Genomic DNA, 23,491 nt, shown 5'->3' with positions numbered 1-23,491 from the left:
TTATGATTTCCAACAAAGAGGGATGAAGAGAGCTGTTGAGCAGTGGCACTTTATTTTAGTAATTACAAAAAATTCCAGCTCACATGTTCAGATGAAAGGAGTTTTGGGGTTACAGAGCTTGTTTGCAGATTATAATCTCCTTTGATTCCTTTAACCAAAACAAAAAACGCTCACAGCTGGGCCTGTTGTCATGACGTGTAAGTGGAGGTACGGCCCATGTAGCTACAGCATTACCTGAATGTCCACTGAGTGACAAATCATGTAATTTTCAGTTGCCTAAGTACGCCACCTAGTGAGATCATATGGTATCACAGCTGGGATTGCCTTTATTCAAGTCTGGGACACTGGCCAAAATCTTCCCCCAGCATCACCAGATCCTAAAAAGATTAAAACCATCTCAGTCAATCTTTTGTTTTTTATTTATACAGACACAAATATATGATGACACACAGCTCGGGGCTGCAGGCCAGAATCAAACCCAGGCCGCTGCAAAAGACTCAGCCCACCAGGTGAGCTAGAGGTCGCACCAAGTTGCAGACTTTTAATCTTTTGCGGCTTAATTTGCTAAATTGTCCATGCTTTGTTTGTCAAAGCGTAAAAAGTGCCAGTCTTCGCTTTCGGTAAGGTCCTGAGCTCCTTTAGCAGCGTAGAATTTTCTAGAGGGTGTATTCCAGTCGAACACAGTGAACTCTAGTTGCGCACACTGCTTATTCTTCCCCACCTGACAAAAAATGCACTGTTACATCTTCATCACACAGGACACATGAACAATTCCTTCTAGAAAACTGAGCTTTTGTGGTCAATGAAAAACATTCTTACCTCTGCAACTTTGCACAGTAAACCCTTGCCTATGCCTCTTCCTGTTGAGGAAATCAGTCAAAATAAAATATTTTTTTCTACTTGTGGAAAAAACATTTACAGACTAGAAAAACTGTAATTTCCCATTAGACATTTATGTGATATTTTGAGGTTGGTCCAAAAGATGTTTTGTGAGGTCACAGTGACCTTTGATCACCAAAATCGGATCGATTCATCATGAGTCCAAGTGGACGTTTGTGCCAAATTTGAGGAAACTCCCTCAAGGCTTTCTTCAGATATCTAATTCCCGAGAATAGTACAGACAGACAACCCAAGAACATAATGTCACGGCTATCACTGGCATGGAGACATAAAAAGATGTAACAGACATATGAATAAATTATGATTCACACAACTAAGCAAGTAAACACAACACATTTTACACAGTACTTTTCTTTCAGGCTTTATTGGCAACAATTCAACACATACATTACCTCTGAATTCTGGCATCACGTACAGATCCCTCAAATATATGGTCCACCCCTTCCATTTACTGTACGTGTAAAAGTAAAAGGCGTATCCAACAATTGTGAATCCTACATGGACAAAAACAAACAAGCAATCAAAAAGACAAACAGGAAGAAAAACCCACAAATATAATGGAATAAATCCTTGTGTCTTGCATTTAAAAAACAGTGAACTGATATCAAGTGTGTGGATGCTCAGTCACTGTGCAACACCACTGCCTTCAGTTTTATCTCAAAACATTAGATGAACATCTGTTGATTTATGAGGCGGCACTTGAGTAATCAGCATGATTTGTTGGACACGAGATAGAAATATCTAAACAGCAAAGGCACAGGTCTTTTGTTATCTGAGTGAGATGCTGACAAGTTCAAAGGAGAGACTACAACAGAAAAGGCCTTGATCCAAACTTTACCTTCTTTAGATTTATGCTCCTCGGGCACTTCTGCGACGAGGCATTCAAAGAAGGGATTCTGACAGAAGCCGTCCCGCTCCAGCTCTAAACTCCAACAACACAGATCATTTAAATTTGCCCAAACACAAACAGACACAGCAAATACATCAATGCTCAGAACATTAGAAGATTAATTACTTTTTGTTTACAACTGTGTTAGTATTTAATGATAACAGCTGAGATCCAAACACACGGTGACATTGCTACAAAACAGTCCATTAAGCAGGAAACAAGTTGTAGACATTAATCATTTCAGCTGTGGATCACAACCTGTCACATCTAGCAGGTTTGTTTACTCATAAATATGTTGAAAGCATTTCCTACCTCATAAAACATTTGCAAAGTGAATGTTTCAATCCTGCACGCAGTCTTCTTCTATTCCTCTTTTATTGGTGCATTGATTTCCATACGGAGCATAATACCACCACCACATGTTGATATGTGTTATCTTCAGTCAGCAGAGATGTCAATCACGACATCCATGTGCTCGTGGTGTGTGGCGTACTCGTGCTGGTAGAACACCTGATACAAACAATTCGTGGACTCGCTTGTCATAACATTGCTCTACAGCGCCACTAGTGGCCAAAAACGTAACCAGGTGCCTTTAAAAGTACTTGAAAGTATAAGTATTGTACACATCATTATCATACTTTGTAATGTCTGCATTAAGAGTAACTCATACATAGAAGAGAGCAGAAATAACTTCCATGGACCAAACACACACATACAACCACACTTATTTCCAAGGCATCAATCAGCACCAACCCACTAAGTTACCAGTTTTTGTGCATGTTGGCTCACAGGTTTGGCTTCCTGTGACACATAACATGTAACTACAACATTGTTAAGTTTAACCTGAGCATGTTCTCAGCATTGTTTCTATAGTTTGAGTGCAGAATTACCTTCATGAGATATCTTCACTTGCTCAGGCTTTTTTTACATAAACCGCCAGCTCCTGTGAAAAGAGGGATTTCATGACATTTTAGTGTGAATGCAATCTCGGCCATTTGGCAATTTACCAAATGTAACAAACGCAACGTAACGTTAAAGTCAGGTGTATTAAATTCAGCATGGTGAAGCAAAGCACTATTTTTAGGTTAGCTTGGTTACAGTCCTGTACTGAGCCTCACCAGTATCAGTCTCGATATGTCTCTACAGTCTTCTTTAGTTGCAGCCCGGATTTTAAAGTTCATGTTTGTTTAATCTATCACTGTCCGCATTTACCCTGTCAAACTGTCTTCTTCCTCAGAGAAGTAAAAAGACTACAAATCAGACCAGCGGAAACCGCCGGAATCACTTCCGGTGTTGATTTCGTCTTCAAAATTAAAGACAAATAAAACGTTCACATTTAAAAAAAAAAAAAAAAAAAATGGCCTATTCTAAAATCTAGGTTTAAATTGTAAAAACCGGTAGGCCTACAGTATGCATCAATAATTATCTCTATCACTCAAAATGTGATTGGTCTCATTAAAGGAACATAATTCCTGTAATACTGGAGACTATATGTCTCTAATTATGATGAACAGGATTGTGGTGCAGCTGCAAAAGTTTAAGGCTGTGTCTAGTCTGGAGGGTTTTAATAGACTTTCAGTGGCTGCTTTTAAATATACATGTGTTAAAGTAGCTGACATAAAGCTACCAAACACCGTTGGGCCAAAGATTCAAAGAGATGTCTCCAATTCAAAATCCGCTGTATTCAAACACATTATTACTGGATCAGATTGTAAGCTTACAATCACGTCTCTGTCTTTGATATAAATACATCTGTTTTAAATCTGCAACTATATCTTTCATCTTCATTTACTAGCCCATGTGTTTTGTCCCTGTCAGATTAAAGCTGTACAAATATATTTAAAATGTAAAGTAGGCTATGACCTAATGATGAATTAATGGATATCACTGAATAACACTTTATTATATTAATTTATTGACACTTTCCCCGCTCAGATTCAGAGTCTTTGTTTTTTTAGATAAATGTTTGCAGTCCGCATATTAATGTATTAATATCTCTTGATATCACCGGATTGAAAATGGAGGTTGTGCCTTTTATTTACCTGTTGTCATGGTGAATTGTAATACTGGCACTCCATTGATGATCACTTTTTTCATTCCCCGTGCATGACCTTAACTCAGAAAGAACATACACAGAGTTGAGTGAACTGACTCAGATCAGCTGTGTTGAAACTGAAAACTCAGAGAGTTTTCCATCTCAGGGGAAGTTATCTCAGAGCTCAGGGTTCGACTCAAGAGTTTGTTAACTCTGCTTTCTGAAACAGGCCCCTGGTCTGATACAATCATACAAACTAAGAAACAGCAACTGTTGCTTTAATGCATGTATTTAACCACAGCATTCCCTGACTCTACACTAAGAGAGTTGACAAATTATATCATTTTCAGTTGGTTAAGTTCACCGCCCACTGGAATGATATGGTGTCACAGCTGAGATTAGATTTACTTGTGTCAAGTCACATTGTGCTGCTGGGACACTAGCCAGCATCACCAGATCCTTAAAAGATTTAAATCATCTCAACCAATGTATTTTATATACATTCACAAATATATGATATGCAACATGCAAACACTTAGGAAATCATGTCTGCAAACTAAATTTACACTCTGCACTTGAAAGGCAACAAGACATAACCATTTGCAACCTTGTCTGGAAAATGAAGGAAGGTCAAAGGTAGAGTATTTAAAATCGTATTTATAAATCACAGGTAGGTCCTTGTAAATATGAAAAGTTTAAATCAGGACATGATTTTTATAAAACAGGAGAAAGACAAGGTAGTGAGGAACCAGGTACAGTCCAGCTTATTTTGTCTCATACAGGGTGAATGTTTACCAGCCACAGTCGTTCACAGAAAGTTACACAGTTAATTTGCAGACTTTTAATCTTTTGGAGCTTCATTTGCTAAATTGTCCATGCTTTGTTTGTCAAAACGTATAAAGTGCCAGCCTTCGCTGTCGGTTAGGTCCTGAGCTCCTTTAGCAGCGTAGAAGTCCCGAGAGGGCGTATTCCAGTCCAACACAGACAACTGCAGCCGCACACACTGCTTATTCTTCCCCACCTGAGAACACAATACAGTCATGCACTGTTACCTCTTCATCACACATCAACAATTCTTTGTAGAAAACTACGCTTTAACAGTCTAGGAAAACATTCTTACCTCAGCGACTTTGCACAGTAAACCCTTGCCTATGCCTCTTCCTGTTGAGGAAATGAATAAAAATAAAAACAGGAAAACATTTACAAACTAGAACAACTCTCATCACTTCATCATTTTATCCTAAAAGACGTTTGTGTAAAATCTTGTCATAATTAGCGTATGAATTCTTGAGTTATCCTAAAAGATGTTTTGTGAGGTCACAGTGACCTTTGACCACCAAAATCGGATCGATTCATCATGAGTCCAAGTGGACATTTGTGCCAAATTTGAGGAAACTCCCTTAAGGCTTTCTTCTTTGTTGGCATGGAGACATAAAAAGATGTAACAGACACATGAATAAATTATGATTCACACAACTAATTAAGTAAACACAACACATTTTACACAGTACTTTTCTTTCAGGCTTTATTGGCAACAATTCAACACATACATTACCTCTGAATTCTGGCATCACGTACAGATCCTCCAAATATATGGTCCGCCCCTTCCATGTACTGTACGTGTAAAAGTAAAAGGCGTATCCAACAATTGTGAATCCTACATGGACAAAAACAAACAAGCAATCAAAAAGACAAACAGGAAGAACACCAGAACATTTTAAATCCCTACAAATAAAGTGGAATAAATCCTTGTGTCTTGCATTTAAAAAACAGTGAACTGATATCAAGTGTGTGGATGCTCAGTCACTGTGCAACACCACTGCCTTCAGTTTTATCTCTGAACAAAACATTAGATGAACATCTGTTGATTTATGAGGCGGCACTTGAGTAATCAGCATGATTTGTTGGACACTAGATAGAAATATCTAAACAGCAAAGGCACAGGTCTTTTGTTATCTGAGTGAGATGCTGACAAGTTCAAAGGAGAGACTACAGCAGAAAAGGCCTTGATCCAAACTTTACCTTCTTTAGATTTATGCTCCTCGGGCACTTCTGCGACGAGGCATTCAAAGAAGGGATTCTGACAGAAGCCGTCCCGCTCCAGCTCTAAACTCCAACAACACAGATCATTTGCCCAGATAGAAACATTTCATCTTTACATTTAAAAGTCATTTTAGCATTCCTCAGCACAGAAGTGAGAAGAAGCAAAGCAGTCAAGCAGTCAGTTAAACTTCAGCATTATCAATGTGTCCATTTAGGAAGCACAAGTGATTGTGAATCAGTTTCACCTCCTTTGGTGCAAATAAAAAAGTGACAACAGGTGCAACAGAGAGGCAAGAAAGACAACCCCCAAAAAGGGAATGGTTTCACATGTGGTGTCCACAGACAGTTGCTCTCTCCTTATCCTTCCTGACTGATTCTTCTCTAGGTTTGTGTTCTGCTAGTGTCCTTGTCACTATGGTAGCATGAGGCGATACCTGCAGCCCAATCGGGTTGCACAGGTAGTCCAGCTCCTCCAGGATGGCACATCCACACATGCTGTCACAAGAAGTTTGGCTGTGTCTCCCAGCACAGTCTCAAGAGCATGGAGGAGATACCAGAAGACCGGGTGTTACACGAGGAGAGCTGGACAGGGCCGTAGAAGGGCATCAACCCAGCAGCAGGACCAGTATCTGCTCCTTTGTGTGAGGAGGAACAGGAGGAGCACTGCCAGAGCCCTACAAAATGACCTCCAGCAGGCTACTGGTGTGCATGTTTCTGACCACACTGTCAGAAACAGACTCCATGAGGGTGGCATGAGGGCCTGATGTCCTGTGGTGGAGCCCGTGCTCACAGCCCAGCACTGTGCAACTTGATTGGCCAGAGAACACTGGAATTGGCAGATTTGCCATTGGCGCCCCATTCTCTTCACAGATGAGAGCAGGTTGGCACTGAGCACATGTGTAAGGCGTGAAAGAGTCTGGAGACGCCATGGTGAATGCTATGCTGCCTGTAATATCATCAGCATGACGAGTTTGGCGGTGGGTCGGTGATGGTCTGGGGAGGCAGATCCTTCAAGGGTCACACAGACCTCCATGTAATCCATGTAAACTTCCATGGATTGTCAGACCTTATGTTGGTACAGTGGACCCTGGGTTCCTCCTGGTGCAGGACAATGCCCGGCCTCATGTGGCCAGAGTGTGTAGGCAGTTCCTGGATGACGAAGACATTGATGCCATTGACTGCCCCCCTCATTCCCCTGACGTAAATCCAATCAAGCACCTAGTGCACCAAGTGCTGCTACAGACTGTCCCGGATCTCCCTGGTGCCTTAATCCAGGTCTGGGAGGAGATCCCCCTGGACACCACTCTCCAACTCATCAGGAGCAAGCCCAGAAATTGTTGGGAGTGCATCCAGGCACCTAGGGGCCATACACACTACTGAGTGGCTGCGATATGATTCACACAAGTTGGATCAGCCTGTGATTTAAATTTTTTACATTGATTTTCAGTGTGATTTTGAATCCAGCCCTCAGTGGGTTGATGAATTTAGTTTCCATAGACCATTTGTTCTCAACAAGTTTTCCAATGCACACATCAGCAAAGATTTTCAACTTGAAGAACTTGTTCACCGAGATCTGATGTGTGATTTAAGTCTTCCTTAATTTTTTTGTTCACTGCTGCTTTCTAAATGGACAACTTTGAACTCATGATACAGACATAAGGGAGACAGCCTGCATTAAGAGTAACTTGTACAGAAATTCATAATGCACGACAAGTTACAAAGAAAAGAGCAGAAATAACTGCTGTGGACTGTGCACACACATACAGTACAGGCCAAAAGTTTGGACACACCTTCTCATTCAATGCGTTTTCTTTATTTTCATGACTATTTACATTGTAGATTCTCACTGAAGGCATCAAAACTATGAATGAACACATGTGGAGTTATGTACTTAACAAAAAAAGGTGAAATAACTGAAAACATGTTTTATATTCTAGTTTCTTCAAAATAGCCACCCTTTGCTCTGATTACTGCTTTGCACACTCTTGGCATTCTCTCCATGAGCTTCAAGAGGTAGTCACCTGAAATGGTTTCCACTTCACAGGTGTGCCTTATCAGGGTTAATTAGTGGAATTTCTTGCTTTATCAATGGGGTTGGGACCATCAGTTGTGTTGTGCAGTAGTCAGGTTAATACACAGCTGACAGCCCTATTGGACAACTGTTAAAATTCATATTATGGCAAGAACCAATCAGCTAACTAAAGAAAAACCAGTGGCCATCATTACTTTAAGAAATGAAGGTCAGTCAGTCCGGAAAATTGCAAAAACTTTAAATGTGTCCCCAAGTGGAGTCACAAAAACCATCAAGCGCTACAACGAAACTGGCACACATGAGGACCGACCCAGGAAAGGAAGACCAAGAGTCACCTCTGCTTCTGAGGATAAGTTCATCCGAGTCACCAGCCTCAGAAATGGCAAGTTAACAGCAGCTCAGATCAGAGACCAGATGAATGCCACACAGAGTTCTAGCAGCAGACCCATCTCTAGAACAACTGTTAAGAGGAGACTGCGCCAATCAGGCCTTCATGGTCAAATAGCTGCTAGGAAACCACTGCTAAGGAGAGGCAACAAGCAGAAGAGATTTGTTTGGGCCAAGAAACACAAGGAATGGACATTAGACCAGTGGAAATCTGTGCTTTGGTCTGATGAGTCCAAATTTGAGATCTTTGGTTCCAACCGCCGTGTCTTTGTGAGACGCAGAAAAGGTGAACGGATGGATTCCACATGCCTGGTTCCCACTGTGAAGCATGGAGGAGGAGGTGTGATGGTGTGGGGGTGTTTTGCTGGTGACACTGTTGGGGATTTATTCAAAATTGAAGGCACACTGAACCAGCATGGCTACCACAGCATCCTGCAGCGACATGCCATCCCATCCGGTTTGTGTTTAGTTGGACAATCATTTATTTTTCAACAGGACAATGACCCCAAACACACCTCCAGGCTGTGTAAGGGCTATTTGACCAAGAAGGAGAGTGATGGAGTGCTGCGGCAGATGACCTGGCCTCCACAGTCACCGGACCTGAACCCAATCGAGATGGTTTGGGGTGAGCTGGACCACAGAGTGAAGGCAAAGGGGCCAACAAGTGCTAAACACCTCTGGGAACTCCTTCAAGACTGTTGGAAAACCATTTCAGGTGACTACCTCTTGAAGCTCATGGAGAGAATGCCAAGAGTGTGCAAAGCAGTAATCAGAGCAAAGGGTGGCTATTTTGAAGAAACTAGAATATAAAACATGTTTTCAGTTATTTCACCTTTTTTTGTTAAGTACATAACTCCACATGTGTTCATTCATAGTTTTGATGCCTTCAGTGAGAATCTACAATGTAAATAGTCATGAAAATAAAGAAAACGCATTGAATGAGAAGGTGTGTCCAAACTTTTGGCCTGTACTGTACAACCACATTTTTCCCAAGAGATCTGGTCCTATCTAATATTCAAACTGACCGCAGTCTCATTATTGTTAATGATTAGTGCACAGCATTTATCATTTATTTGTGAGTGGTTGCAAAGTCTTGCACTGCTCACTACATAATAACTAACACACATTGCACATTGCACATGCAGTCAGAACGTTAGGTTAAAGTGTGGACAGAGATGCAAATCCAGAACCACTTCTAGTGTTATGGTGGCACTGAAGGTATTTTAATGGCATTCCTGTGACACATACAATGTAACAACGACACTGATACGTTTAACCTGGGTTTGCTCTCAGCATTGTTTCTATAGTTAAAGTGCAGAATTACCTTCATGAGATATCTTCACTTGGTCAGGCATTTTTTCATACACCGCCAGCTCCTGTGAAGAGGGGAGCATAAAGTCAGGTGTGAAATAGAGCACAATTTGTAGCTTGGTTACAACCCTGTACTGTAGCCTCACCATTATCAGTCTCGATATGTCTTTGCAGTCTTCTTTAGTTGCAGCCCGGACTTTAAAATTCATGTTTGTCAAGTGTCTCAGTCCACACTTCACCCTGTACTACTGTCTTCTTCTTCAGTTAAATGAAATGACTACAAATCACAACAGCGGAAAACACATCGTACACAGGAAGTCATTCCGAGTTCTGGTGTTGTAATTTTGCCTTCAAAATAAAAGACAAATCACTTAAATTGTGTACATGTTAAAAAAAAAAAGCGACATGGCTCTACTTCACCCTGTTATTTTTTTTGATAATTGTTTATTCACATCAATATCAGGGAAGGACTCCTGTCATGAAAATACAAACTACAACGAATAAATCTACAAAAGACGCTTTTAAACTTGGTCTACCATCACGTTCATGTTTCGAACCGCAATGCTCAGTGGGAGTTGTAGTTGACTGAAGTGTTAAACGTGGTCTTACACTTTTGCATTGCTTTCAAGTGATGCTATTTATATGTGCATTAGGGTGTGTCTGCGAGGCTTGTCTGGGGTGAATAAAACTTAAGAGTGTAATTTAAATGTGTATGTGTAAATACATGTTTTCAGGTCACTTTTGCAAAGGGTTCTTGATCTGAATGAGACATCCTGATTAAATAAATAAAGAAAGAAAATAAGTTTTGGGACTCTGGGCTCCCAAGTGACACAAGTACTTGTGAAATGTAATCACTTACACTTACTCAAATACTTGTACACCTTGTTCTTTACTTAAGTCTTTCCATTTTAACTTACTTTATACTCCACTACATCAGTCTAAAAGCCATTGCTACTGATCACTCTGTTCACAGGTCCACACATATGCTTGTACGAATGAAGGACTGCAACTAACAATTATTTTCATTGTCATTTGATCTGTAGATTATTTTCTGGATTAATCAGTTGTTAGGTTTATAAAATGTCAGAAAATTGTGAAAAACATTGATCAGTGTTTCCCGAAGATATTCAGTTTACAGAGAAACCAAAAGTTACTCATATTTAAGAAGCTGGAGTCAAAGAATATTGACCTTTTCTATAAGAAAAAAAAAGACTGCAACTGATTAATCGATTCTCAATTTAGCTGGAAATTAATAGACAGCAAATTATTAATGATCAAAATAATGTTTTAAATGCAGGACTTCTACCTGAATTGAAGTATTTTTACAATCAAGTATTTGCTGCTTTAACTCAAGTAAAAGTCGTGTGTGCTCCTTCCACCAATTATAGGAAGTTAGTATGAGGGTTTTTTCTGTTTCCCTTTTTGCAGGCTTGAACACACCTGCTGGTCTTGTGATCAGTGCTGACAGTGACACTCAACAAACAGCGATCTGTGCTGATGGCAAACTGTACAGAGTAAATAAAAATGTATAAAAAACACATCCAGATAAAGGATTTCATACAAAATCTGATTTATTTTAGAGTAAAAAAAGAACATGAAATCAATTAGAATATAAGCTGAAACATTACAGATCTCACAGCTGGACCTCAGTTTTCATTGGGCATTAACATATTTACAATGTCTAGTCACATTTGCTCTTCATCAGTCAAGAGTTCAGATATTCCCCTTCATACCACTCCAAGGTTTACCCCTTTAAGTTCAGCCTAAACAGCCCTCCTTGTGTTCAGCTGCACCAACATCTCCACTACCCATACAAGTCTCAGTGTGGCGACTGTGTGCTTGCTCCTGGAGACTCGGACCGGTCTAGCTTCATCCCCGCTTCTAGCTGGGTTGAGGAAATTGAGGTTGGTAGCACAGAGCTCTTAGTCTCCAAAGAGGAAGAGGCCGACGAGGGCAGAGATACAACTATGTACTTCTGCAGAGGTCGTGAACCTGTCAGTCCGGGACCACTGCCAGACTCCAGTTTTACCAAAGGCTGCAAGGTCGAAGTGGCACTGGGAACAGTGCTGGTGACTGGTGAGGCCGACTGAGAAGAGCTGAGGGTGATTACCTACAGGGGAGACAGAAAGATGGATGTAAACTCATAAACAGAGGAGTTGTGGGACTTGTTTAGTTTCACACCAATCACATTATTAACTAATAAAAATATAAATGTTTCACATCTGAATTCAATCATGTTTATATTCGTTTTTTGTTTCTTTTCATATTGTCATACATTAGATATATATAATTCAATTCAAAAAAGTCATCACTTATTATGCTTACATTGTTTTTGCAGCTGCAACTAAAATGTATATTTTATAAAATAATATATTATTGATCATATCATCTTATCAATATAGCCATGAGAACATTCCCTTTGAAGCTTGGTGGCAGAGGAACACTGTGATGAGTGTGCGACTGAATCAAAATCAAAGTACCTGCTGAGTTGAGGCAGCTCCCGCACTGGTTGCCATGACGATGTACTTTGTTGCCGGGGGAGATGGCTGTGATGGGGTCCCTGGTCGAGGGGACATCAGGGTGAGGGAGCTTGGAACCTTAATAATGCTGGGAGTGCGCGGTCCTGTCGATCCACTTAACCCGCTCTGCGAGACGGTGAGGGTCGGACGAGGCTGCGAGAAAAGGATCCATCGTTAATTAAACAGCTTTGTGATAGTTTGCTTACACGTCATTCTGCATTAATTCTGGACTCTGGAGTGATACAAACTATGTCCGTGTTTTCATGGCATCTTTTTTACTCCAAAAACGTCCTTCCGGCTTTTTCACTTTTATTTATACTTCACTGAAAACATTACATGAATGTAAGTATGAAACGTACCTGTGTGATTGTTAATGTGGTTCTGTTGACCTGCTGAGCTTGCAGTGCTGCTTGAGTCCTGGCCTTCATTACATGGGAGCAGAGCATGGGTCCGAGGTAACCGTAGTCTATCCGATACTGCTCCACATTGTCGGGCTGCAGTCGGATCTTGGCGATAACACTTGCACAGTGTTTCTTTGAAAACAAATCACATTGTGTGAATATGAAACATACGTACTGTGCTGATACAATAACTGATGTGAAGTGACTATTATATACAAAACGAATCAATCTGTCAGAAGTCGTCTACTTTTAAATGTAAAATAATCACAAACTTATTACCAGTAAGAGGCTTTGAACGTGGTCGGCTCCTATCTTATCAATATTAGACACCACTGGTCCTTCCATCACTGCTTTGATGCGAGCACCCTCTACAGTAAGCCGAGGAAGGATCAACGTCTTTATCACCTGCAGGGGACAAAATCAGGAGGTTGGTGCCTTTCAAAAAGAGTGGAAATGATAAAGACAGGAGGAAAACAGAATCGCACTCACATCAGGTCCGAGTTCAGCAAGTCCAGCAATGCAGCCGTAACGTGTCGTCCACTGGGTTTTGTCATCCAACCAACTCTGAGGAAACATGTCAGTCTGGTTTAGTTTGTGAAGTGTTTTAACAGTGGTGAAAACGTGTAATTTAAGGAGCTTAGCGTATATCTATAACAAGGGATCACTCCAAACATACTGTATCTGTGGCTAGATTTTTTTAAACTGTCTTTCAGGGTTCCCACAAACGTTTTTTCCAATGAAATTTCAAAACTTTACCATAACTTTTCCATAATATTTTACCCTGTTTCCATGACTCTATTTAAGTAGTTTAAAAAAGGCAGACTTAAACAGTGATACAGCCACATATTATTAACACCCACCTTGGTAAAAGTCTTGGTAATACGGGACTGGATGTTGTTGGTCGTAGTACTGAAGGTCTTACAACTTTGGGCCATGAGGCGAGCGGCAAAGTCTCGTAAAGCCCAGTGGTTGTCGACATCTGGCCGCAAACACAGCTGCTTACTCACAATGCATGTCACCACAGCTGGAATGAGCTCATGCAGCTGCAAATACAGATAGAAATAACATAACATTAGAATTAAAGTATTTGTTAAGATTATACCCTTCTAGAAATAACATAATTTGTGTTCTTCACTCACGTATTTCTCCAAATACAGGGTGGGGTTGTCCATTAGAGCTTTGACCATCCGCATTAGATAAATCAGGAGAGCCAAGTTGTTTTGCACCACGTTCACACGAACCTTAAAGGAGAGCATACGGTCAGTACTTTTAGCATAGTTAATGCTTGGGGATTTTACAAGAGGTGAGTAACATTTTAGAACATCAAGAGAAGCTGAAAAAGATGCTTACTCCTTCAGAAATAAATGTGCTGAATCTTGGAAGCATCTGATACAGTCCAGGATCTGTAGCAATACTCTGTAGAGCTTCCTGAATGAGACAAAAGGAAACAGTTATCAAACAAATGTGACATGACAACCCATACAAGTAATTTCTTGTTCGAAAAAACATCAACAAGGAAATGCAATGACATGTATAAAATACACCTCTATATACAGGGGCAGACAAGCAGAACTTACAGCTCTCTTAGCTTCACAGGAGCCAACACATGCTTCTGTGATTTCCTTGTAGTAGAGCTGCTGTTCCACAGACAGCTCATGAGTGCTACGTGGCTTCAACTTTATTGGACCCTTTTCCTTTCCTGAAAGAGACAGATATAAACATGGGATGAAGGAGAAATACATAACCATAAAGGATCAGAGAAGGAAGAGGGAAGCATGGTAGTGGAAGAAGACAATAGGAAAAGTTTAATTTTAAAGGCCCCATATTGTTTTCTTTTATTTCTTATCATACAGCAAGTATAGATGCTATAAAAATACAGATAAAGTATCAAAACACTCAATCCACAGAGAAATTCACACGGTCCATATTGAGGAACTGTGCCTTTAAATGAGCTGTGAGGACTTGAGTGAAGTTGTGACGTCAGAACTATAATACATAAAGCTAGAAAGTGCCGCTACAGTGCCGTTACAGTCATTCCCCCAGCTGCAATAATGATACATAAATGCCTAGAGGGCATATATGGAAGACCGGGAAACACTGACCAATCAGAGCAGACTGGGCTCTTTTAGGAGGGGGCCTTAAAGAGACAGGCGCTAAAACGAAGCTTTGCAGACAGAGTGAATACAAGTATATTTAGGCAGACAGTGTGAGAAAAATAAAATACTTTTTGAACATTACAACATGTCACCATGTCAACGATGTCACTATGTCAACCTGAAAATCAGCACAATAGGGGAACTTTATTATAACACAAGATACTGACCTTTGCCATCAGCAGCCGTTGCCCCCTGACCCTTGCCTTGAATCGCACCTTCCTCCTCCTGACCAGGTTTGACCACTTTGAGGGGCTCTGTCGATTCAATCTTTTGTTGCTCTTTTGGTGCTAAAATGCAGTAAACAAAACCCCAAATTAATGTTTCCTTCAGACATATTTTTTGTCTTTCAAGAGAAGAGATTCTGAACAGGGCTCACCTGGGGGTGGATTTTCTGGAATAGAAGGCTGCACTCCCTCAATGCTTAACCAGTGGGCTGTGGGTTAACAAATAAGCATGGTGAATGAGCTGTCAAAACTAGACTGTGTCCAAGAATATAACAGCGTGCATGACTGGTTATTTGGGTACCTTTGAGAGACACATCTAGTGGAACTCTGGGAAGCGGTGTGTTGATAATGTCGCTGAGGTCGACTTCCTTTTCCTCATAGAAATGAAGCTCTCTTCCACCGCCACTTGCAAAGCGAAAAGGGATAAACTCTTGCGACTGGAACCCATACAGGGGCTGTAATGACAAGAATTTACTTACAATACAGAAATCCAAAAGAAACCACAGCAAAGGACCAAAGTTAAAGTATGCAAGTTCTCCCTTACCTCCACATTTTTTAGTTTGAGAGCATTGTCTATGTCGCTGGTGGTCAATTTACGTCTCTTCCCATGATGCATGAATTTGAGAGCATCCTATGTAAAAGGGAGAAAAGAAAGAGACCAAACAACATTAAAATACAAAGCTCATACTTCAGATATGACAGAAAGACATTCAAAAATGTGGTTTAAGAGAAACGGAGAGACCCACAAACAAAAAATCTGCTCTGATCATATGAACCTTACCTGTGCTATTTCTTTTATTCTGTAGCTGACTTCTTCACTTAGGGCTGCACAGCTTTCCTCCTGTAACTGCCCCACTCCCACAGACTCTGCCATGGCCTTCATGGACTCTGTGGGCAGGGAGACTGAGCACGGCTTCTGCCGACGTTCCTCCGCCATAGCTAAAAAAGCATACAGGACTGTGAATATCACATCTCATATGCACACACACAAAAAAAATCAAATTAAAACAGGTTCAGGAGACACTAGTTTTTCACTGCAACCTAATTTTTTAGGGCGTAAGATTTTCAGTCTTACAAAATTTGAATGTTTCACTGCCAATAATAAACATTCAATAGGTCTGAAGCCACAAACACAACATCTTGACATATTATTGACAGCCTTCATATACTTATGATGGTTTAGGTAACACCACATACAGCCTGCAATGTACTTCCATCGACAAAATTCTGATAGAAGTACATTAGCGGCGTGTAGTTAGTCCCATTCCCCATATGTAAATATAAGAAATGTCATATTGCAGCTAGTCATTAAATATTTTTCAACAATACAACAGCCTTATATCATTAAAAACACTGTTCATGTGTGGGGGGCACTACTGAGGGAACGTCATTAAATAGGATGATCACAGATGTGCATGTAACTGAGTGCTTCACTGCAGCTTCATGGGATGTTGACAGAAAAAGTGAAGTCAAAGTCGAAAAGGCCTTATAACACGTCACAGCTCAGCTAGTGTTTGACAGAGTGCATGTGGGAAAAGCAATACACACAGTGCAATAAGGATCTATGGTCTAACGAGCCCAAAATTACAATTTAAAAAACAAATGTTATATTTGCTGGAAGCCAGACAACTCTCTATCACGCCCTGAGTCAAGACCTTTATGTAATTGGTTTTGACAGTCTAGTTGTATTTGTGGCAGACACTGCAAAGTCATGCATGCATTTTTCTAAAATGATTGGAGATGTCATGATGTACATATCTGACACGGCCCCATCCTGACAGACAGAAGGCAGTAATTTCCACAAGCTGATGCCTTTAATGAATATGGACCTGAATGGGATACTTAAAGATTTATACTTCACATAGAGATCGGTAATAATAAGTATTTTCCGCCATTTGTGCCAGAAACCCCGATAACTTCCACAACGATTTAATGTTGTTTATAATGCAACATGAAAAAGTCCAAGCGCCTAATGCTTGTTTACAGCTTTTAAATACACTATACGTATAAACAAACACTGAACTCCACAGAAAGCGGGTTAACCACTTTGACGGAATAACAACCAACTTGCAACACAAAACACACAAGCCACATCTACATTCACGTAAATGCAGCAACTTCATATCACCATAATAACTTCATATCAAACAGAGTTAATTTTAAGTCATTTAACGACTGTGTGTTTCTTTAATATTAACTTACACTGAGCTAAATATAATCTATTAGCTTGTATGCTACTAACTTAGCTTCCGTTGACATTTTTACCTGTATGAAGTTGTCTTCTCCTTTCCGAGTTAAAGCAGGAACCTATACGGATAAAAATGGTCAATGTTGAGATCTGCAAAAATAATTATTTCGCAAAGCTAATTCCTTTCTACGAATATCCATCTCTCGATATAAATAACAAACTAATTCACGGACTGCAGCTGGGACCTCCGCGCTTATGTTCCATCGCCATTTTGAGTCGAGTTCCGGTTGTGATATCGCGAGACTATAATCGAGGGTCTTACAGATAGAGCGGCAGTTTATTAAAATGTCACTTATTACAAATCAATCTGGGGAATTTATTTTCAAAAGTTAAAATAAAAAATACCATTATTAAATACCATCACAATACGACTGAATTAAAGGCTCTATCGCTTTCTTACACACGGATTCTATCTACCCTGCTGTCCGGAACCAATGTTCCCGAATTTTCGAGGGGTGACTTTATGTTGTTGCAACGGAGACAAACGTCAGGAGCGTGGAAGGACATTGCAAGCAGCAGTCATGTATAGATTATTATTCCGGACTGTGTTAACGGCTCGAAAGTCTTCAGTCAGTGTGTGTGAGTCGTGTGTGTTTCCATCTAAATGTGACAGAGCTGCAGCTCAAGTGTTCAGGTGAGTTTGGGTGTGAGTGACCGTGACATGTGATGAAACACAGAGTGACTAACATCAGCTACTAACGACTAACAATCAGCTAATTACTGTGTTGTTAGGGATGTCTTTTTTTTATTATTATTAATTATTAGTTTTGATATATTTTTCCATGAAGCAGTGAAGGGAACAGCTGATATAAGCTATCACCTTACTTAACCTGCACTCATGGGGGCGGGACATGTTTGATGGACTCTTTTTCGAGAGGATCTCTTGCATGATTGACAGGTCGTTTCCTTGGTAACGTGTATATGATGTTACTACTATAAAATAATATGAATGTAGAGAAGATGATCTCATCCACCACTGTGTTACAGGAGAACTTAACATCTCACTGACAGTGTCACAGTTTCATTCATATAAAAACACAATATTATATTATATATACATAATAATATAATGTTTGAGATGCTGCTTTATCCTGGAGTGCACATATAGACTATATCTGTAGCAAGGTACAACAATGCATTTACCTTTCTTAGGAGACTGAGGTCATACAAAGCAAATGAAAAGATAGTTTTACTGTTTTCCTGTCCATATAAGCATGCAGTATGAAATCAGTGCAGGGTACAGTTGTCTCTTTTTCACCTTGAAGCTAGACTGGCAAGACTACCACATATCTGCTCAAAGACTGTGGGTGATAGCTTGAGTCAAGCTTTCAAACTACATATACTGAAATAATTCTGTCTCTAGCTGATAATATTACATGTAATCCTTCTCACATTATTTAAAGAATATCAACTTTTGCCATCACACAGAAAGATTTAGACTCCCACAGGCTCGATTGAACAGGTTTAGGGACTCTTTTATTCCCCAATCTGTCAAACTACTGAATCAGAGCTTAGAGTCTAAGTAGGCTTCAGTGTACCTGGGACGAACACTGAATGTAAACGGGAGTGATTAAATTGTTTGCACTGGATCCACTTTGTTGTTTGGTGAAGCGTTTTGTATTTTTGTGTTTATACGAAACACTGCGTCCTATGTCACAACAAATTTCTGAGAATATTCTGATCATAAATTGAATATCAAATTAAAAAGCCACCGTGGTGTCATCTGTATACACTGTCTGTTTGCTCAATATTTCACTGGGTAAGAACAGACAGTGTAAACATTACAGTGAGAAGCAACATTTCTACTGTAGTTGCACAAGAGATCAGTATATTGACCTTCTCAACTGTTTTTACCACTGTCATTATGTGACGTGAGGACCAAAGAGCCGAACAATGCAGTTTATGTTGCTCCAGTCAGCAGTGAAGTGTTTTTCAGTGTTTCCCTGCATCATTGACAATAGCATATTGCAAAAGTCTCTGCTGCATCATGTTATTATTTTAAGACAGTGTCACCCACCCTAAAAATAATTGTAATGTTTTAATATTGAATTTTGTTATAATGTCATATTATTCAGACTTTGAGATTCCTCATGATCATGACCCCTCTGATGATGAATTTTGTTTGCTCCTAACACAGGGTCGCAAATGGAGGTGGAGTCAAAGCCCTAAGCACAAGTTCGGTCAGGCTCTGTGAAAAGAAAAGCGATGTTGCCCCCTCTAATCAAGATGAGATAACACATGCAGATAAAGAGGCTGACCCCACAGAAACTCCAACTTTGGTTACACAGAAAGCTGAAGATGACAGCCAAGTCATTAAGATGGCCGAACAAAAGGAGGAGGAGCCAGTGGTGTTAAAGACAGATGATGGAGGCACCACGCAGCAGCAGGTGGATGTTAAAATTGAGCAGGTCGTGGCACCGCCAGAAGAAGTGAAGCCTGCTGCAGTTAAGAGCGGGAAAGAGGCTCTCCTCAACCTTCTTGGAGGCATGAAGGTGGAAGTAACTACTAAGAAGAAGCTCAAAAACATGAAAGCAAAGCCAAGTTACGAGTCCACACCCAAGTCAAAGCCAGCAGCCATGGAGAGCACCATCAGCATGTTTCAGAAGGCCACAGAGGACGCTTCATCACAGAGGTGAGAGTGGGTTTGAAGGTTTTCATCATGGTCTTGTTAAGGTTGTTTCAGTTTTCTGCTTTGTCACATCTCAAGTCTGATTGTTTCACCTGCAGTTTGTGCCTCTACACTTGTTACTTACTTTGCGCCCTAGTCTTGGGAGGGCATCTGAAGCCCTGGTCGCTCTTCATTCGCTGATTCCAACGTCTCCGCATTGTGTTTTTTAGTGAGACACTAGATCCCAAACTGGTTGCAGCTGCGTCTGCTGCTGCCTCCACTCTGCCTGACAGCAGCCAGGCTGAGTCTGAGCTGCTGAGGCAGCTGAGGCAGCACGAGACCATCGCTGAGGCCCAGAAGAAAGGGGACATGAACAACCTCGGGTACGTCTCCAGGATAGGAATGTTGCTAACATGAGTAGTCAAATGAGATTTTTCAGCTAATAATCATGAATCTAACAATATTTTCTCAGACAAATCATTGCTGAAATGAAAGTGGGGAGGAATCCCAACAGACAGAGTGCTAACCCGGCCAATCAGATCCGGTTTGATGAAGACGGGCGGGGATACACAAGCGACAGAGGAATCACTGCTGAGCTGGATGGTGTTCGGAGAAGGTGAACACTGTCACACCTTTACTCAGATTGGTTCCGAGATGGATTGTGTGTTGAACCTGTGTTTTATTTTTTAGGAAGAACTTGTTCTCAGGGAAAAGGCTCAACATCTTCTCCCCCTCTACTGATGAAGATAAAGTTGAATCAGCAATTGGTAATAAGGATTTTTGTATTAAGGCTACTGTTATTGAATGACTGTGTTTGCATACAGTGGATGAGTCAGTCTAGATTATTTTTAGTCCTTAGAAATAACTTGTACTGAGAAGAGAGCTTCATTAATGCCTGTGCTGCGGTCATACTTTCAGCACGACCAACTCTATGGGACATGGACTTTGCTTATCAGTTGTCTCTTTCGGCCGACCAAATGCCCCGCAACGGGCTTGAGGAAATGATCCAGTGGACCAAAGAGGGAAAAATGTGGCAGTACCCAATCAACAATGAAGCTGGTGAGTAATAAATGCTGTATTCTAGCTAGATGCACAGAGGAGGAGAACATGACACACTGACTGTCTTATTGCTCTACATTAGGCCTGGAGGAGGAAGCCTGTGTCCCGTTCCATGAGCACATCTTCTTAGAGAAACACCTGGAGGAGGGTTTTCCCCGTCAGGGACCAGTGCGTCACTTCATGGAGCTCGTGGTGGCCGGTCTGTCCAGAAACCCTTACCTGACAGTCCAACAGAAGAAAGAACACATTTCCTGGTTCAGAGACTACTTCCACCAAAAACAGGAAGTCCTCAAGGAGGCCGATGTTCACCTCAACTGAGCTTTAGACAACTGCATATGTTTTCAACATGTGTTGAATGTGGACACATAAAAGTAAGACCTGTTTACTCAGCAGGGCTTTGCAACTATCATCGTCTTCACTGACACAGTTTGGATTTGTTCCAGGATGCCTGTTAGAGTGAACTGTCATTGAGTCTGTGTCGCGGTATTTAGCATTGTACAGTTTCTAAAGTGCTGATCAGACTGTAGAACCACTGTTAAAATGTTGCTCATACAAGCACTTGCACAAAGTGTACAAACAATATAAAGCAGCAAATGTACAGTCATGGTTTTTTGTTTATTTAATTTTCTACCAGTTATCCAGATCTGCTGTTCCTCTGATCATTTTCACACTTTGTTTCCATAATCCAGAGCCAGTGCTGCTAATTAACTGACTGTAATGTGTCAGTGATGATGACACAGTTCATGAAAAGACATTTGGATTTTCAGTGTCTGGGTCATCAAATTAATTGTCCTTATCAAAAGACCTTCATGTTAAAATAAAACAGGTTTGACGAATATTTATATATATTTGTGTGTGTGTGTCAAGGGCCATACAAACACCTGTGATTGTGAGGTTTGCAGTGTGGTAAGACCTTGAACCTTTTATCCTTTGTAAGGGAGGGGCTTTTAAAATGAAAATAAGTTAATGAACCACACAGATTCCATCTGGTCTAAAAACATCCTCAGCAATCTATTATCTGAGAACGTGTGGAAGATGAGAGCATGACACTTTAGAGCGCCTCATTTCCACATTTTGTTAACACTTCCTTAAACACGTGATGGGCACGAAAAGATTTTGGCAATACTTCCTTTCTTCTTGTATAAAGCACAGAAAAGTGTTCCTGTGGAAGGACCTGGTTCTGCTCAGAAATGTCTTGTATGCAACCAGCCCACTAGATGGCAGTCCTGACTGGTCCATATGAAGTTAGGAGTTTTTACAATTTCACAACAAGGCTGGAACCTCAATATTTCGACAAAAGCTACTCCTGCAGTGCAGTAAAATATGTTGGAGTGACTGTATTAACCACTGTAATATAAAAAGGATATGACTGACAAAAGTATAATTTAAGTGTCAAAACATTTCATGAGGAAATGGCATTGTAAAGTAAAGGGTCAAGAACATCAACTGATGGAGGAATGTTTATGAACATAAGTGCATTTGTGGAAAACATCCAACGACACAGTATAAACATGTCCCTTAGCCCAAAAAAAAAAAAAGTATAAAGAGTTTTACGATGATGCTACTCAGAAAAGAAAAAACATTTTTAAAGAAGCATTTATTGGGGTCCCAGCTGAATACAAGCATTTGTTTCTTTTTTAACTGACAAGAAACAAAACTCTTGATGTTCTTTGAAATTATTCATTGTTATCTGAAGCTCTGTTGACGTACAGTATATAAATTACTTTCAGAAACATTTGTAGCTTATGGCCTTCTGTGAAAACATGTTTCACATGACTACATTTGTATTGAACCTTTACTTTGTTCAACATCTAGAATGTATCCAATATCTGTTAATTTACACACAAATAGTGCTACTTTAAAATAAGATAAGATAAGATAAGATACACCTTTATTGATCCCACAATTGAGAAATTCCAGTGTTACAGCAGTCAAGAGGAAAGAGTCAAATTAAAGATTTCAAAATTTAAAAACTTGAAAAACTAGGCATGCAGAAAGAGTAAAAAGAAAATCCAAGAAACAGCAATAAATAATAATAATAATAATAACAACAACAACAACAACAATAATAATAAATAATAATAATAATAATGAGTAGTGGATAAAAAGTGAGCAATGGATTAAAGTGAACATATTTAGTGCAAAGTGAAAATTGTATGTGCAAATAATAGTGCATAGTTTATTGTGTGCAGTGCTGGTTATGTAGCCTGACAGCAGCAGGCAGGAAGGACCTGTGATAGCGTTCCGTCACACACTTTGGGTGAAGCAGTCTATCGCTGAAGGGTACTATGTTAAAAGTGTCAAAAGTTATCCAGGAAAATGCAAAGATTCACACCATGTGCAGGATAGCAAAAGCAGGATTTGAACTGTTTTGCATTACAACCACCTTACCAATGAGCAAACCACCTCACAATTGTTTATCTACAAGCTTGAAAAATACCTGTGGACATGCATAGAAAGTTTTGACAGGATGGATTTTGAAATTAATGTAGATCTTTTGTCAATCTGCAGTTGTGGATTGTTTTGGTGTGAACTGCTGAATGTTGGAGATATTGGCTGTCGAGATGTGTTCCTTTTCTCAAATGTAATGGAACTAGATGGCACTTAAAAAAATCAGGGAACCAGAAATGATATCCACTTACTCAGGGTAACCCACAGACCTTGTTGTAAGCAGTTTCA

The 23,491-nt window shown here is 40.2% G+C and overlaps 3 protein-coding genes and 1 pseudogene across 4 annotated transcripts; 1 reads left to right on the top strand and 3 right to left on the bottom strand.

The window, feature by feature from the left end:
* Nucleotides 1–33: 33 nt before the first annotated feature.
* On the bottom strand, nucleotides 34–3,564 carry LOC117247215 (thialysine N-epsilon-acetyltransferase-like; annotated as a pseudogene). The gene is made up of 6 exons (XR_013492363.1): nucleotides 2,908–3,564; nucleotides 2,680–2,732; nucleotides 1,739–1,822; nucleotides 1,293–1,394; nucleotides 820–860; nucleotides 34–721 (listed from the first exon to the last, which is right to left on the bottom strand). The product of XR_013492363.1 is annotated as a thialysine N-epsilon-acetyltransferase-like (transcript).
* Nucleotides 3,565–4,461: 897 nt separating this feature from the next.
* LOC117247210 (thialysine N-epsilon-acetyltransferase-like) lies at nucleotides 4,462–9,915 on the bottom strand. The gene is made up of 6 exons (XM_033611572.2): nucleotides 9,744–9,915; nucleotides 9,611–9,662; nucleotides 5,847–5,930; nucleotides 5,380–5,481; nucleotides 4,945–4,985; nucleotides 4,462–4,845 (listed from the first exon to the last, which is right to left on the bottom strand). The coding sequence occupies exons 1-6, from the start codon at nucleotides 9,804–9,806 to the stop codon at nucleotides 4,666–4,668; spliced, it is 522 nt and encodes a 173-aa protein (XP_033467463.1). The 5' UTR covers nucleotides 9,807–9,915; the 3' UTR covers nucleotides 4,462–4,665.
* Nucleotides 9,916–11,150: 1,235 nt separating this feature from the next.
* taf6 (TAF6 RNA polymerase II, TATA box binding protein (TBP)-associated factor) lies at nucleotides 11,151–17,365 on the bottom strand. Its single transcript, XM_033637150.2, has 15 exons — nucleotides 17,163–17,365; nucleotides 15,679–15,836; nucleotides 15,442–15,528; nucleotides 15,199–15,352; nucleotides 15,050–15,106; nucleotides 14,841–14,960; nucleotides 14,095–14,216; nucleotides 13,868–13,945; nucleotides 13,657–13,758; nucleotides 13,378–13,560; nucleotides 13,007–13,081; nucleotides 12,797–12,922; nucleotides 12,476–12,649; nucleotides 12,078–12,269; nucleotides 11,151–11,707 (listed from the first exon to the last, which is right to left on the bottom strand). Exons 2-15 carry the CDS (start codon nucleotides 15,832–15,834, stop codon nucleotides 11,417–11,419), a joined length of 1,917 nt encoding a protein of 638 aa, XP_033493041.1. The 5' UTR covers nucleotides 15,835–15,836; nucleotides 17,163–17,365; the 3' UTR covers nucleotides 11,151–11,416.
* Nucleotides 17,366–17,597: 232 nt separating this feature from the next.
* On the top strand, nucleotides 17,598–21,648 carry mrps31 (mitochondrial ribosomal protein S31). The gene is made up of 7 exons (XM_033646508.2): nucleotides 17,598–17,779; nucleotides 19,283–19,777; nucleotides 19,984–20,136; nucleotides 20,226–20,369; nucleotides 20,444–20,520; nucleotides 20,672–20,812; nucleotides 20,895–21,648. The coding sequence occupies exons 1-7, from the start codon at nucleotides 17,667–17,669 to the stop codon at nucleotides 21,128–21,130; spliced, it is 1,359 nt and encodes a 452-aa protein (XP_033502399.2). The 5' UTR covers nucleotides 17,598–17,666; the 3' UTR covers nucleotides 21,131–21,648.
* The last annotated feature ends 1,843 nt before the right edge of the window (nucleotides 21,649–23,491 follow it).

Source organism: Epinephelus lanceolatus, chromosome 11 (genome assembly GCF_041903045.1).
Source record: "Epinephelus lanceolatus isolate andai-2023 chromosome 11, ASM4190304v1, whole genome shotgun sequence".
Taxonomy (NCBI): Eukaryota; Metazoa; Chordata; class Actinopteri; order Perciformes; family Serranidae; genus Epinephelus; species Epinephelus lanceolatus.
This window is presented reverse-complemented; position numbering and strand designations above follow the sequence as displayed.